General features: G+C 36.1%; 1 protein-coding gene across 1 annotated transcript in view; it reads right to left on the reverse strand.

Annotated features, from left to right (window-relative positions):
* Positions 1–15,610, reverse strand: part of MMP16 (matrix metallopeptidase 16) — a 134,561-nt gene that overhangs the window by 78,212 nt on the left and 40,739 nt on the right. The window contains exon 2 of the mRNA XM_069006016.1: positions 1,561–1,709. Coding sequence (XP_068862117.1) covers positions 1,561–1,664 — 104 coding nt within the window. The 5' untranslated portion in view covers positions 1,665–1,709. The remainder of the gene's footprint in view (positions 1–1,560; positions 1,710–15,610) is intronic.

Consider the following 15,610-nt stretch of genomic DNA (forward strand, 5'->3'; position numbering starts at 1 on the left):
TTTTCCAATCCTGCCAGCATTTTGTGTAGTCTCTTCCCTAAACTCTAAATGATAGAAAAATCATTAATGTCAGCTACTTTACCCTAAAAGAATAACAAAAGATGACACATCAGGTTGGGGGTGGTAAATGGGAAATGAAGGAGAATTTTTCCCCCCCAAATAAGCATTTTAGAGCAGTAGAAGCATATTTCACTGAAGCAAATGTTGAATATGCAGTGACAGCACTATTTAGTTATTGCTTGCTTTTCAAGGAAAGTAACTTTTCTGAAATCACAAGATAATCTTTATCACAATTTAACTGAAATGAGTCCAACAAGCACTTCAAATCAGAGAATCAGAGAATAGCTGAAGTTGGAAAAGACCTCTAAAATCATTGATTCCAACCATTATCATGGCACTGCCAAATCCACCATATAACCATGTCCCTAAGTGCCACATCTACACTTCCCTGGGCAGCCTGTTACAACGCTTGGCAATCCTTTAGGTGAAGAACTATTTCCTAATATCCATCTAAACCTCCCTGGTGCAACTTGAGGCTTGTCCTGTCACTTATTACCCGGGAGAAGGGGCCGACTCCCGCCTGGCTACAACCTCCTTTGAGGTAGTTGTAGAGAGTGATAAGGTCCTCCTGAGTCTCCTTTTTTTTCAGGTTAAACAGCCACAATTCCCCCAGCCGCTCCTCATAGGACTTGTGCTCCAGACCCTTCCCCAGCTCTGTTGCCCTTCTCTGGACATGCTCCAGCACTTCAAAGTCCTTCTTGCAGTGCAGTGAAGGGCCCAAAAGAGAAAACGGGATTTGAGGAGTGGCCCCACCGATGTGAAGTACAGGGGCATTATCTCTGCCCTGGTCCTGCTGTCTTAATCCCAGATATGTTTTCTCAATTGTGCATTAATAGTCGCTGGTTTTTTTAAATTTTTTTGGCATGTTTTTAATAGTTGGCATAGTATAGAGGTATTTGAAAGTGTCCTTTAATAGGTCTGTTTTACAAAGTTTCTCTGTGTCCATTCTGTCACTAAAATCAGACACTGAGAGCCTGAAACAACTTCAGAATTGCAAAGGGCATGCAAAACAAATTCAATTTTACTGCATATTAAAATGACCACGCCTAGTTTTTTGTTACTGAAAAACACTAAACAAATGAGCCAGTGGAGTGTGCCAAATATTTTTTTTTCAATGAGAATAAAGAAATTTACACTAAAGATTTTCTAGTAAAAAAGGACTCCTTCAATTGTGGAACATTTCATGGATTCTTGCCAGCTCCAAATACGTTTCTTCCCTTCCACATTGATAACCTTTTGACCCTTTCTTTAGGTAACCCTGTAACATCTTGTTTACAATCACTCACCCAAAGGCAGACAGCATTTAGGCAGGTGATGACCTGCTACCACAAAATACAGTAGATGAAGAAAATGAAAAGGCAAGGAAAGAGAGAAAAAATTTAATTCCCCATCTGAAGCTGCAACACTATTTGGATACTCCGGTTACACTGCTGCTTCCCAGCTCTATTTTACCCTGCTTGAAACAGAAAAGTCAAGAGCAGTTCAGTACTGGTTACTTACTCAATTGTGTTCCTGTCCACTTTTCCTGTCATATTAATGCCATAGAACTGCTGCATGGCAGCTATAGCTGATTGCATGGTTTCTGCAGAGCGCAACACCGACATTCGGGGGTCAGTTGGTGGAAGGTAGCCATACTTTTGTAACCATACCTGCAATGACAAGTGCAGTGGCTATTAAATAGAAATTAGAGGTAAATAAAATGCTCCCTAGTAATTAGTTTTATACCATACATAAAGAAGCTTCTAATTCACCAAGTCCTGTTAGTTTGGGTGCTTGGGGTTCTTTTATTTATCTGCAGACAAGAAATTCTTCGGGGATTTTCTTTAACCTTCTTTATTAAAGATTCTGTTGCTGTAAGACTTACAGAGTTTTCTACCCAGAAGCAATCTCTCTCTATTATCTGAAACTGACTGCTTCAATTATTTATTTAATGTATTTATTTATTTATTTATTTGAAGCTACAACTTTAGCACCTAACCCTGGCTCTAGGCACTTCTAGTAGTGTTTTAAGCAGACAAAATATAAATCTACAATATATGCCACATACAACTGACTGCCCACAGGGCACACAATAATATTCACCATCTACAATAATAAATCCACAATAGCACTCACACATTTACACTATATTGTTATTGTCTCTCAAAGAATATAAAAGAGAGGGTAGGGAGACATTCAGGTTTCTGAAAAGAACGTCAAAATCACATACTTATAGGCAAAGCAGGTGTCCAGGAAACAGTGAAGTAGCAGAGTCTGCCTTCACTTAGCGAAAACTCTGATAAGAGGAACTGCCTTTTTAAATCAAGATGGATTTAATGCCAACTGATTATGGTCTTAATTGTGTAAAAGCGTGAGGCCCAAATTACTGAAAGCTTCATGGATTAAAGCCACTATCTTAAGAACGCTTGGACAAGCCCTCTGAAACATGCTGTCCTCTTGAGGCAATGTTTCATAAACAAGTAGCTGCAGTTATAATGTTTCTATGTATTCTCAAAATCAACACTATACAGAGAACAGGGAAAGACTTTTGAGGAAGTGAGGGCACTGATACAGCTTTAAAAATGTCTTTTCATTCGAGGGCTGGAAGTACTCACTAGAACAAAAGGTACATATATGGCCATTCTACAAGACTCAGTTAAAAAGCATTTCTGCAATTTCACTCCCCCAGTAACAAAATACTTGTGACCCCATAAATCTGTTCTTTAACAAAAAAAAATTTAAAAATTGATTCAGCCACCTCTTTCAAACATATCACATCACAATTCACAGATTCGGAATCATTACATTAATGAACGCTAGCCACCCACTGCACCTTATAGTGTTTTGTGGGCTCTCTCTGCCTCATACAACACTTCCGGGTTTTTATCTGTTTTTATATACACTGTTTTTATACAGCCTAACACCAACCTACGTATCTATGTTCAGTTTTAAATTTATCTTGCAGAGTCCACCATTTCAGTTTTGTAGCAGGTTAACCATGGTTGTGGTGCACTCCCCTTTTACGAACACAGTGAAGATGATCATGAGAATGAATTCATTATTAAGGTTCACTTTGCTAACACTGAATGTGTATTACAGGTGAACATCGGCTCAGTGCAAGTAAAAGATCAAACTGGCATTAATGATTGTGGAAATCTTCAGGTTATGAGTTCAGATATTTCTAATTTAAACATGTTTACCTTAAACACACATTTACCTATGTAGTTCACACACAACCTCAACAATCCCAGAATCACAAAATCACAGAATATTCTGAGTTAGAAGGGACTCGCAAGGATCATCAAATCCAATTCTTAAGTGATTGGCCCACAGGGATCAAACCCACAACCTATTTGTGAGTCCCACACAACAGGGAGATACAACACGACAGCAAGGTATAGAAAGGATTAAGACCCAGAATAAAGTCTTTCACCTTCACACTATCTTTATATACAGGAACCATTCAGAATAAGAACAAAAATTTGTTTAATAGATAGGAAAATGCTCCAATATAAATGAACTGTTACAATCTGTACCTAACATCCAACTTTACATACTCTTACCTTCTTACACTTTTCAGCTTTAAGGGAGAACTTGTGTACATTAAGTGTGTGCAAGATTTGGGTAATTGCAGAAATAATTTAGTTTACGTGCCACTTTGCAGATAAAGCCTGTTCTTCCTTCCAGAAGATAGCTCTGACAGGCCAGACAGCGCCTGAATGTTGGCAAGAGCAATGTAATACGTGGGAACAAGACTGTGGAACTAAGAATTAAATAAGTTTGACACAGAGTGGATTGATTTCAGTGTAGTATGTAGAGTCTCTTTGAATGAATATTTACAATGAGTATATTTAAGAATGGGGTTATTTTCATATTCTTCTTCTCAAGTCAGTTATATCAAAACAAATAGGGAAGAAAAATAGTTCTGGGTAGCATGTCATGGTTATGTAAAATGATACCACCTTCTTGCCTCCTTCTCAGCAAGAATTTGGTATGCAGACATAGAGCAGGGCTTTTTATGAAGCTCTCAGGTGCCAAGGGCAGACAAAATTGCTTGGTAGCCTTGGGAGGTCACCTATCATCACACAAAACCATCCCCACTGTGGCATAACTGAAGGAGTCAGAGGTATGGGGTTACAAGTAAGAAAATTTGCCAGAAGTTAAACCTTCAGATATCTGAATTAGAAAAGCTACTAAGACAGAGACAGAAAAAATATCTTGGGGACTACTGCTCATGGAAGAAGTGGAGCAGGGAGAACAAACTGGAATCTTGCAGAGTGCCATTGCAGAGAGGCTTGGCAGAAAAGGAAAAGAGAGTTGGCTCAGAAAGAGCAGGAGAGGACAGTATAGCCTTTCCCTATCCAAGAAGTCTTACATACAAGTTAAATACAGGATGTCTGAAAGCCACCCCCAATCATTGAACAAAGGAAGTAGACCACCTGGGTCTTCCCTCAGCCTTCAAAATAGCCTAGAAGACACAGCCAACATACTGGAAAGTCAGATGACACTCTGAAAGTAAGTTTCTTTTTGAATATTCAGACAAATTGACCTCCATGCTAGAGAATGTTTGAGAGGTAGTAGCATTTAGTGTTACAAAATTCTTTATTCTGTCCTTATGAGAAAGGATTATGAAACAAGAAAAAAGACAGCAAATCTGGTTCTGTAGTTTTCTGCAGGAAGGACAGAAAATTTTGAAGGACCTTGGCTCAGACTACCATATATCTGAAAAATGCACCTCAGATTCTATTGTGTATAGCCCAAATGCTGTGAACTATAGAGAAGAAGCTTAACTTAAAGCCCAGAATATATAGGTGGGCAAAACAGTGAAGAGGAAAAGAAACAGTTTGAGCAGGGAAATTAAAGAAAACCATTTTCTATCTGTCTTGTATTTTTGAGGCAAGCTATAAAAGAAATTATATCCAGAAGAATTTTCCCCTCCCCTCTACTGAAATTAGACTTAGTCTGCCTTAATGTACTTCAACAATGACAATGTCTTGGCAAGCCTCATCCTGAGGAAACCATCAGTCTTGGAACAAAGAAATAGTGAAGTAGATCCATCTAACATGTACTGTCTGGGATGCCAACAGGGACCCTTTGCACAGACTCCAAATAAGTGATATATTTCACTCCTTTATACAATTTGGGAAGATAAAATACTGCTACTTCAAGTCAAGTTTTTGGGCAGGACTTTCTTGTCCTGCTGCCAAATGAGATCCATGGTACCTCTCATGTAGCCACAGAAAAACACAGCTGGAACACAACAGGTTCCAACACTTCCCTCTCTAGTACAGTGTTAGTATCCTACTGCTGTGAAGTTTGCTTTAGAGTTGATTCCTTCTTGCTAGAATTTAAACCTGTAACATTTTATTTTGCTTGCTGCAGGTAAAGGGAACCAATTATTAATTTCCCCTCTGAAGCAACCTTTTATGTATTTTAACTTTCTGATGTGAGTCACTCTTTCTACTATTTTAAAAATGAACTGAAGAAACCTCTTTTGCTTAATCGTATTTCATTATCTGCATTAACCTCCAGAAAACTTGAAGCTAAAATCTATTTTTACTAAGCATCTGGTGGCACTAGATTTCTATGTTAGTTCCCACTGTTGGCCTATTAAGAAACACTGGAGTTCAGCTGAAGCGTTAGGAGTAATTCAGAAGAACATAGACACATAAATATTTCATTTAGGAAAGAAAAACAAAAAAACAGAAAAACCAGAAATAAAATTAGCCTAAAAATATTTTTATTCAGCAACATAACTTCAAGACTTATGTCCTATTATCTATACATTTTAAAATTTTAAACCCATGATTTGCATATTTTACCCATCAGAAAAGTTCCTTCACCCTAATTCCGCCTTCTGTTTTCAAAATTGTAAAGAAAATGATAAAAAAAAAAAATCCATTGGTGATTAAAACTGTAGACATGATAGGAGTTTGTTGAGGACCTGACACTTCTGCAGGCATCCATGGAATCTGTAAGTGCTCAGCACATGAGCTGTATCACCTTCCAGATTTTGGATGTCATTGACTAGACACCTAGGGTTTGGGTTTTTTTTCCTGACATGATGAAAAAAATCTTTTCATTTTAGTTTGTAACTGCTACTTATGCTATGCTGTGTGGCTCATCTGGCTATGGAACAGATAGCACTTTCTCACACTGCTGTATTTTTTTCTCCTCTATAGGATAAAGAATGGGCTAACTTAAAGTGCATTAAACACACCAAGGGATTTTAATCATCCAGATCTTGGCTAGTTTAGGATGAAAGATTGATCTTAAAAACAGTATGTTGGCACCAAACTCTTATTAAGAACAAAGAGAACCCATTTATCATCATTAAAGATTAAACAAGAATATTATTAAGATAATCAGAGTTTCAGAGAGATTACTGATTTCTAAGATAGAAGAAAGCTTATCAAGAAATTATTAATGTTCCTGAATGACAGTACGTAGTATAAGCTACAGTACAATTATGGTCTATGAACCTGAAGGCTTAGTTAAGTAAATCAGTCTAATAAAGTAAATCAGTCTAATAAAGCACACATCAAAACAATTTCATAAACATCTTCAGTAGTGCAGCTGCATATCATTATTATTCATGTATTCCTGTTCCTTTTTTAGATTTTATCTGCAAACAGAATTCCTAACTGCACTGAGTAAAACTGTGATATTTCATAATTTCAAAATATTTTTACTTCTGTCTTTTAATACAGTTCCACCAAAGACACTATAAGTGAAATGATTTAAAGTGTCTGAGTAATTCAGGAGCTTTATATTTTCAAAAAGCATACATTTATGAATCTAACTTATTGATCACTACAGGATTTAGTAGTTCAAGTGCTGATGTAATTTTGAAAAGCGATTGAAGGCTTTAACTATAGTGAGTATAAATAAGCTAGTTCTGGAATTACTACCCATATGACCAAATTATTTCTTCATTTAGGTCAAATAATCATGGTTAATGGTATATTTTAATTACAGACCTACCCATGGCAGTTAATACTGACTTTTCAGTGACAACTTGATAGACAACCAGAAATAAACCAAAGTGTTTACACAGAGCATTAGATGAAATCTTCTGATGTTTTTTCCTTCCTCTTGTCTTCAGTGACATCAGTTCCTCACCAGTGGTGTTTTCTTAACAGAACAGCCTGATATGAATGGGTATATGGTGCATGGCATATATCTAGTCAGAAAAATACTTCCAAAAAAAAGCACCTAAGAACACATAGTCCAGGAGAGTCTAACCTAGTCTCTCAGCAATCTCTACAGAATGAAAAGAATTATGATAGATAAAACAGAAGTTTAATGGTCATGATTGGTTTAGTACCCATGGTTTTGAGTTAACTAATTCTTAACCAAAAAACCAGCTTGCACGTTCAGAGTACATTGAAGCTCACAAACAAATCAATTTCTTGGAAATTGTGTAGCAGTGTGGAAAAGATCTCAAATAGAAGGAAGCATCTTCAGACCAAGCAATTATCCTTTTTTTCACTATGAACATGCCAAAAACAAAAAGTCAAAACACCAACTTGCAAAATTTAGTTCTCCACTGACAAACTAGAAAGTGACCAACCTATTTTCTTGTCAATTATTATGACAACCCCCCAGTAAACAATTTACATGTGGCAATGGCACAGTCTTAGACACATTAATGATGGTAATCTTTACTGGAGATTACAAAATTTGTAGCAGGGACTTAATAATTCAGACAAATCTGTGGGATGTCTAGGCTGAAGCCTGCACTACAGTAAATACTTAGATACAGTACTAGAAGTAGCAGAATTGACCTCATAGTGGGTCATGGAAGAGAATAAATTGGGCTTCACTGAGTGCAGTGTTGCTGCAGCTAGTCAGTTCAAAATTAATTGAGGCACCTCCACTGCTCTATTATGTATCTGCCTACTGTTTTTTTCTGTGTTCTAGCTACAAAATAGATGTGAAACTGAAAAATCTTATTATATTAGTCTCCAACAGCACGAAACCAGATTTACCAACACATGATACTACATGCCAGCAGAGAGGTGACAATCTGGAATTTCCCCACTCACATGTATGGCAACAGAGACAATTTTAAAAGTATTCCTGTTCCCAGTGGGAGGCAGCTCAAGAATAAAGACTGCAGCCCAAGGCTAGAAGCTCTGCCTTGTAAGTGACTTTGATTCAAACTCAGAGTCCAAGGCATGACACAAGTAAAAAGGCAAAGTGTATTCAAAGCTGTGTGCTGAATTCCTCTCATCTGTAATTCAAGTTTAGTCTAAATAATCTAAATAATTTCCTTTACTGCCACACTTACACATGGGAAAACCAATGTAGCTTGAGAGCAGCAGAAGTGGGAGGTGTAAAAAGAGCTGTCAGGAGCACCAGGCCAGAGCTGTTTACAGATCCCAGGCAGATGGGAATCTACCAGAGAGCAGCAGATGTGGGGTCTGCATATAGCACTGTCCTTCAGCGACTGAAATATGCTTGGAACAGAGATAAGACACTACCCAGCTCCAAATGCAGAAGCTACATTGTTTATTCACTACTTCTACTGTCTGTGTGGAGAGTGGGTTAGTGGTATAACAACTCTGACACAAATCCCTGGCCTGGAAAGAAACCCTTGATAATTTCCTGTAACACATTTATAACTGACATCAGGATGTGGACCTTATTCATTGTTTGCTCAGGGAAATTTTCTTCAATCACTAATAGAAACCTCTGGCAAAGTCTGGCAGAGACCCAGACAAGTGGAAATACTTCCACAAATAAAACTTCTAGTTCTAGTAGATGTAAATACTCAATCATACAGCTCATGTTAAAGGACACTGTCTCTGCATCTTACTAGAATTTCTATAGCTCCCAGAAAAATATTAAGTGCTCTGCAGGGATAAGAATGCTTTATTGAATAGTCTGGCTGAATATGTCCTGACTGCTTCCAAAAAAAGGAATAAAAAGAAACTTGTAAGGCCATGAGGATGACTAAGGGACTGGAGCATCACTCCTATGAAGAAAGACTGAGAGAGCTGGGACTTTTCAGCTTAGAGAAGAGAAGGCTCCAGGGGTATCTTATCTATGTACACAAATATCTGAAAGGAGGGAACACAGAAGATGGAGTCAGGCTCTTTTCAGCAGTGCCCAGTAACATGACCAGAGGTTATGGGTACAAACTGAAACACATGAAGTTCCTTTTCAGGTCTAAGGAAACACTTTTTTTACTGTGAGGGTGGTCAAACACTGGCCACAGGTTGCCCAGACATGCTGTGGAGCCTCCATTTGTGGAGATACTCAAAAGCCATCTGGACATGGGAAGGGGGTTGGACAGAACTCTCTTTCCACAATACCTATTCAATAAGACCTTTGGTTTACAAATTTCAAACTAACAAAGAACATGGGTGCAACTCTGCAACTTTTTGCCTGATAGCTAAGCAATGGTATACGTCTAGAAAGAATTGCTGTTTACTTCTTTGATAACCATAATATTGTGGGGAATGGAGATTGCTCACAAGATTCCATAACCTCCAGTCCCTTTAAGACTCAAATCTTTTACTTTTTTTGCCTCTTTCTGTCCCTCTCTGTGTATCTTCTGAGAGGTTACTCATGTTCCTACTCGGAACATCCTTGATCTTTCCCAGGCTTAGATTTTTCTTTTTGTTTTATGGTTCTCTGTGGCTCATTGTATGTAGCCGTGGAGTACATTCAGATGCCTGGACACAACGGACCAGATCAAGGTGATGGGCATATAACAAAAACGGTGATGAGCCTGGAGTCAGGGCAATTCTGGTTGAACCAAAGGTCCATGAGGAGAATCATCACTCACTTTTTGGTAGCAAAAATGAGTGACACCTCCCAACTTTCCTCATCACAGCACTGCAAGCATTTAGACAAGGCTTTGAACACATCAATCACTATATAAATGCAATTGCAGTTTGGTGATATATCAAAGAAGGCAAGAGTTCCAAGTGAGTCTTTTACTTCCAGAAGATCACCCCACCTTGTCATTGCCTCTTTGACCCCTACAGCTTTGCAATACTTCACCTGCAAGCTGATCATTTTGGTCTAATCCAAATATGTATTGATGCCATAATTTTGACTATGCTTAGCATCACAACATTTTAGGGTAGAGTTGTTTATTCTTACAAAAAAAGCAAGCAACTGAACAACTAGGGAAACAGAATTTGCTGCTTAGATCTTACAGCTTAGTACTTGCTTGAACTTTTGTTTCTTCTGGTTTAGATTTCTCAAGAGAAAGCCTATCTCCCCTCGCACACATATTCTAAACAATCAAAGCAATGCATTTAATCATGAATTCATGAGGACTGCCTCACTGCTTCAATCGCCATCCTACAAGCAGCAAAGTCCCCGAGTGGTTGGCATTAGCTGGAAATGACCACATATTATTTTAGGTTTTGAGAATATCATTGCAGGCAACCATGTAGTTTAAAAGGGAGGTATTCACATCATTAAAACTTAATAAAAATATACAGTTTTTCCTCATGGGCTGTCAAATCATTAGCAGCAGCAGCAACACCAGAAACAGAAACTGTATACTACTATAAGACTGCAGTAAGAAATCTTGGTTATTTGGTATTTCTGTCTTCTGTGGTGCAATTATAAATTACATGCTGCCGTGTGAACCAAAACAAAAAAAAAACCAGCAGTGTATTGACCAAAAATACAGTAATGATCACTTTCCTTTTTTTATATCCCAATAGGTTGTTTGAAATAATTTTAATAAAAGTAGTAAAACTTTGTTCTAAGACATTTATGTAGGAAATACATAAACACATAATGTACCAACAGATGGTGGTGTGCTGCTTTAAAAAGGCTTGTGGGAAGGTAGTCCGTTGTAATAAAAGGAAAAGGTCAATCTACAAAGTTCCTTTGGGGAAATGATTATTCAAACCATATTTGGCACTTGGTATTTGAATCCATTAGATAAAATAACTTTACTATTATAATTTATGCAGTTTCAATTTACAACATTGAAATAGATGAAATGCAACTTAAATATCTAAAGGAAATGTGACTTGAACAAACTTTTTTTAACCCATATTACCTGAATTTAATTTTCTTCATTATAATAGGTTTTTTCTCATTTTATAAACATAAGAAACATCATAGTTTGAATCACAGAAACATCCACTAAATGTCTACATAAATGCTTCCTGAATAGATATCAATATCATGAATATTCTCATATTATGGGTTTAAACTAAAACTGCATTAAAGCAAAAGGATAGAAATGCAACAGCACAGTGCATATTTTTTGTTGATTTATACTTCCTAGGTTTTTTACTACACCTTTATAGATAAGAGTGCATTTAAATTCATACTTAACCACACATAAGCAATGTTTAAAAGTTTGTGCCTGTAAAAAACCAAACGGCTGTACCAAAGTCAAGAGCAAAGCTGCCTCCAGTGAAAACCGGAGGTATTTAACTGAACCAGTTAGTTCCCTTATTTGGATGAACATAATTTTTGCTTTCATTTCTTTCTATGTATTTTTAAGCAATTAATGATGTCATGACTATTAGCAACATAAACTTTTATAGCACAGTATGTCTGTTTACCACAGTCAAAAGAGTTTTTAAATGTAAATATATAAATATATGCTATATCTACTTTTAAGCTGAAACTATTCTTTTTTTTCCTTCTGCTTTTCAAAGTCAGATATCTAAGATGCAAAATTTCAGACCCTGCAATTCCTTGCTGGATGTCATTGCATATTTTAGAAATAACTCCTTTTTTTGACTGGTCTAAGATTTGTGATATTTACTATTATAGTTCTTTGAAAAATCTGATTTATGTTTTTCTGCAGAAATCTGTAGATAGAAGATGAACACAGATTTTATAAATACATAAAATTGATGCATGATACCAGTTTGTCATTTCCCAGGGAGAGACAAGAAGGAAATGTAATGAACAAAAAATGGTAATAGTGTCATTCCCAAATTACTTTCTTTGGTTCACATGGTGGAATGAAAACAAAATTAAATACTACAACAGAACATTTAAAAGAAAAACCCCAGAACATTTGAAAGGAGGCTATGGAGCTAATAAAGAAAGGAAGTAAATTCTGTGAATTGTATGATTTCTTCATGAGGAAGAAGGACAACATTATAGTTCAGCCAACTCAGCCACTGTTTTTCAATGAACACAATCAATTCAGCTACATAATAAATTTATCTGATCAGAGGACTTAAGGATGAAAAGGAAAAGGCAGTACAGAAAATAGCTTGTCCTCTATCCCGTATTGTTTTAGTTTCTGACTTATTCCCCAGTTTTAAAAATGCTGGTCCAGTAGAAGAGTTTCCATGGGATATTGATCTATAATTAATGTTTCCCACCTTCATTTCTTCAGAAAATGCCTGTGGGAAATGACTCTGCCACAGGGAGGGAAGGGATCAATCAGAACCTAGCACTGCCATTTATACATGCTTGCTTTTAATGATTATCTTCAATAATTTATGCAAATTACACCTGTCCTTATTTTCCTCTGGTATATGTTGTTCAAATGAAGCCAGATAGTGCCCTATAGCTACAGAGGTAACAACAATACTGGGTAAACATTTTTACATTTTTTTATTCATCTTCAACAATGATCACATATCTTTCATTAATTGTTTTAGCAAGAATCACAGTAGATGAATACAGTAGCTTTTCTGTATAGAGTTCAAATCTTATTTAGAAAGAAAAGGTGAATTCAGTACTGGAATTCATAGCATTTAACTCCTGCCAATGATGTCAAGGTGAAGGAAAAAGGACAGAAGATATAGAGAAAACTATCTTGCTTGCTATAATAAAGACACATAAATTAAAAGATAAAATATTTATTTTCCCTGAAACAATGACTGTGTAGATTAGTGGCAAAATATGACCAACTCAGGCTAGCTGTATTAGCCTCTTACTTTCATAAAGGCAAAAAAATCCTTATACATCATTTGATGTCTATTTTGCTTGCAGTACACTAACTCACCAGCTGTTTGTAAGCCTCCTGCAAGCAGCAGAAAAACTGAATATATTTCAGTACATCTGCAACTCTCCTTTTTATGTCATCCTCTAAACTCTATTTTTGTTAAAGGGCAGAATTACAAAAATAGAAGGGGAGAAGGGGAAGTGGTAGATTGATTCATGTGAGGGATGTGGCAAGGTGATTCCTGCAGGCAGAAAGGGACGTAGAGTAATTGCTTCAAAGCAAGCCACAGGATTATCTTTTATTAGCTCCCCTATGGGCTGTGGTCATGTGTTTTGCAATTTTAAAATGTAGTAGAACAATTCCTGGACCTTAATTAGGACCTGATGCTGTGAATTCCTGAGTGCTCTCAGTAGCCATAGGTTCAGATGGATGCTTAGAGCACTCAGTACCCAGCTCAACTCAATCAAGTGTCACTACCAACCAACAACAAGATTAGGATTTATCCATATTTTTATATGTATTTTATATGCAATTTATATGTGTTAAAAAAAACTTGCTTAAAGAAAATAATTTCCTTACACATATCACTGGTAATATTTGCAAAGTTCAGACATTTTAGTGGTTGGGGGTTTTTTATAAATACATTGGTTTTCTAGTTCATGCAGATAGAACCAAAGTAGCAGAAAAGGCCAGGGAAAATTGTATGTGCATCCTTTTCTGTTTTCTTCTTCCAAAAGACATGATCTTCCATGAAATTAAGAAGGCTAATATGCAATTCAAGTAACCTAGTGCATTTTGAAAATTACATTTGCAATCAATAATTATCACAGGCCCTCATAGCAATGTCATTAGTATCTTAATCCTGTGAGTACAATATTAAGCATCCCAAGCAGCAGTTTATTTGATATTCATTTGTTTTTAGTGTAACCTATGTTACTTAGACTTGTTCTACCATAAACTAGAGGCAAAACTAGACCTAGTTTTATCCATTCAGCAATTAAATCCAAATTTCCAAAAGTATGTATACATTTTTTGGAGGTTCAAAGTGAGAACAGATTTTGTGTATTTTAAAGACAAAGGTGCTTACAACAGTTTATCTGTGTATGCATATACATGATCCAGAGAAAAGTTAATTTTTTTTTTCCAGTTTTGGTCTTAGAAACAAGAAAAAAATATTTTAGTATAGTAATTGAGTTAACAATTGTTAATGAACAATCTGAATATTGTATCTCTCAGTTCCTACCGGGAGGAAAAAAACCTTAGGAAAAAGGAGCAGTATAAGTTTTGATGTACTGAAAACCAAAAAAAGAAAAAAAAAACCAACAAAAACAAAAACAAAACAAAAAAAACCCCAAAAAAATAAGGAAAAACAAAGTTAAAAAAGAGAGAAGGAGTTAGGAATCAAATGAATCCTAAATTTTGCAAACATCAAGCTCTTCTACAGATTAAGGGACCTCAGAGTTGCAAGTAAGGAACCCAAAAAACCTCTAAACTGTGACCCATGTATACTGAATAAAAAAAATTCAGATTATGGTTGATGTTACCCAAACTGTTTCGGATTCATTGTTCTAGTACATCCTATTCCAAATCAGAACAGATACACAAGATATTTCCAACTGAGACCTTCCAGTAGGTGGTGGACATCATGGAAGAAGTATTCTCATATTGTTGTGCTGTTTTTCTGTATGACAGTTAAAGTAGAACTAATTTTAGAAACTTGGCAATGATTTTTACATTTCTACAGGTAAGAGATAACAGTATGTTTTCACACTGTTTAAAGGTGATGATTGTATGATAAAAATCTGCAATATAAATTCCATTTTTATGAAGAGCTACTTCCTTACTTACCTTAAAATTCTGCAACTGACCATCGTCATACCTACTCTAAGGTTCATTTTTCTTAATATATGCTTGCCACTATAGTTTTTTCTATAAGCAATTTTTCATGAAAAGTAATCTTTCTTCTTTCTTCCCATCTATGGACTATTCAGTTTGAGAAAATTTATATTAATTTCATCAGCTAAAGGTTGATTTTCAAAAAGCAATTTTCACTTTAAAGTTTACTGTCCACTTCAACTGATCTACATTGATTTTTGAAAATAGAAATACAATTCTGTTTATCTTTTCTTATTCTTAAGGCTGATCCTATTAGTCTTCTTGAATGAAACAATATTAATAGAGAACCTTACAAAATGCCATTCCCATACTCAAATTTCCTTTCACACTTTTCTAGAATTCTGTCTTTTCTTGATGAATCACTTTCCGAGATTAAGTTGTCAGAACCTAAAAAAAAAGTATGTAAGAAAATAGTAACAGAATATTTTAATGGTATTAAAATATTTCAGGATTTTTAGAATTGTTTTTAAATGTCCTAGCATCTTCCTTTTGTAGCACACTGAATGGCTGTTTTTGCTGAGCTGTCTAAAACATTGCCCAACTCTCTTCCCTCACTGGCTACAATTAATTTAGAAATCTGCAATGTGTGTGAAGAATTCAAATTATCCCCTCTAGCAGGCATTACCCCATCAGGACTAAATTTCACCTGCCACCCTAAATAAATTGACAACCATTCACTCCAGTCCACACTGAGAACTGTACTACAGCACTCAGCAAATAACTTCTCTCTCTCTCAATTCAAAATCTCATCATAAACTTCTCAACAAAGCCTGTAGGAAA

This window comes from Aphelocoma coerulescens, chromosome 2 (genome assembly GCF_041296385.1).
Source record: "Aphelocoma coerulescens isolate FSJ_1873_10779 chromosome 2, UR_Acoe_1.0, whole genome shotgun sequence".
NCBI classification, from domain to species: Eukaryota; Metazoa; Chordata; class Aves; order Passeriformes; family Corvidae; genus Aphelocoma; species Aphelocoma coerulescens.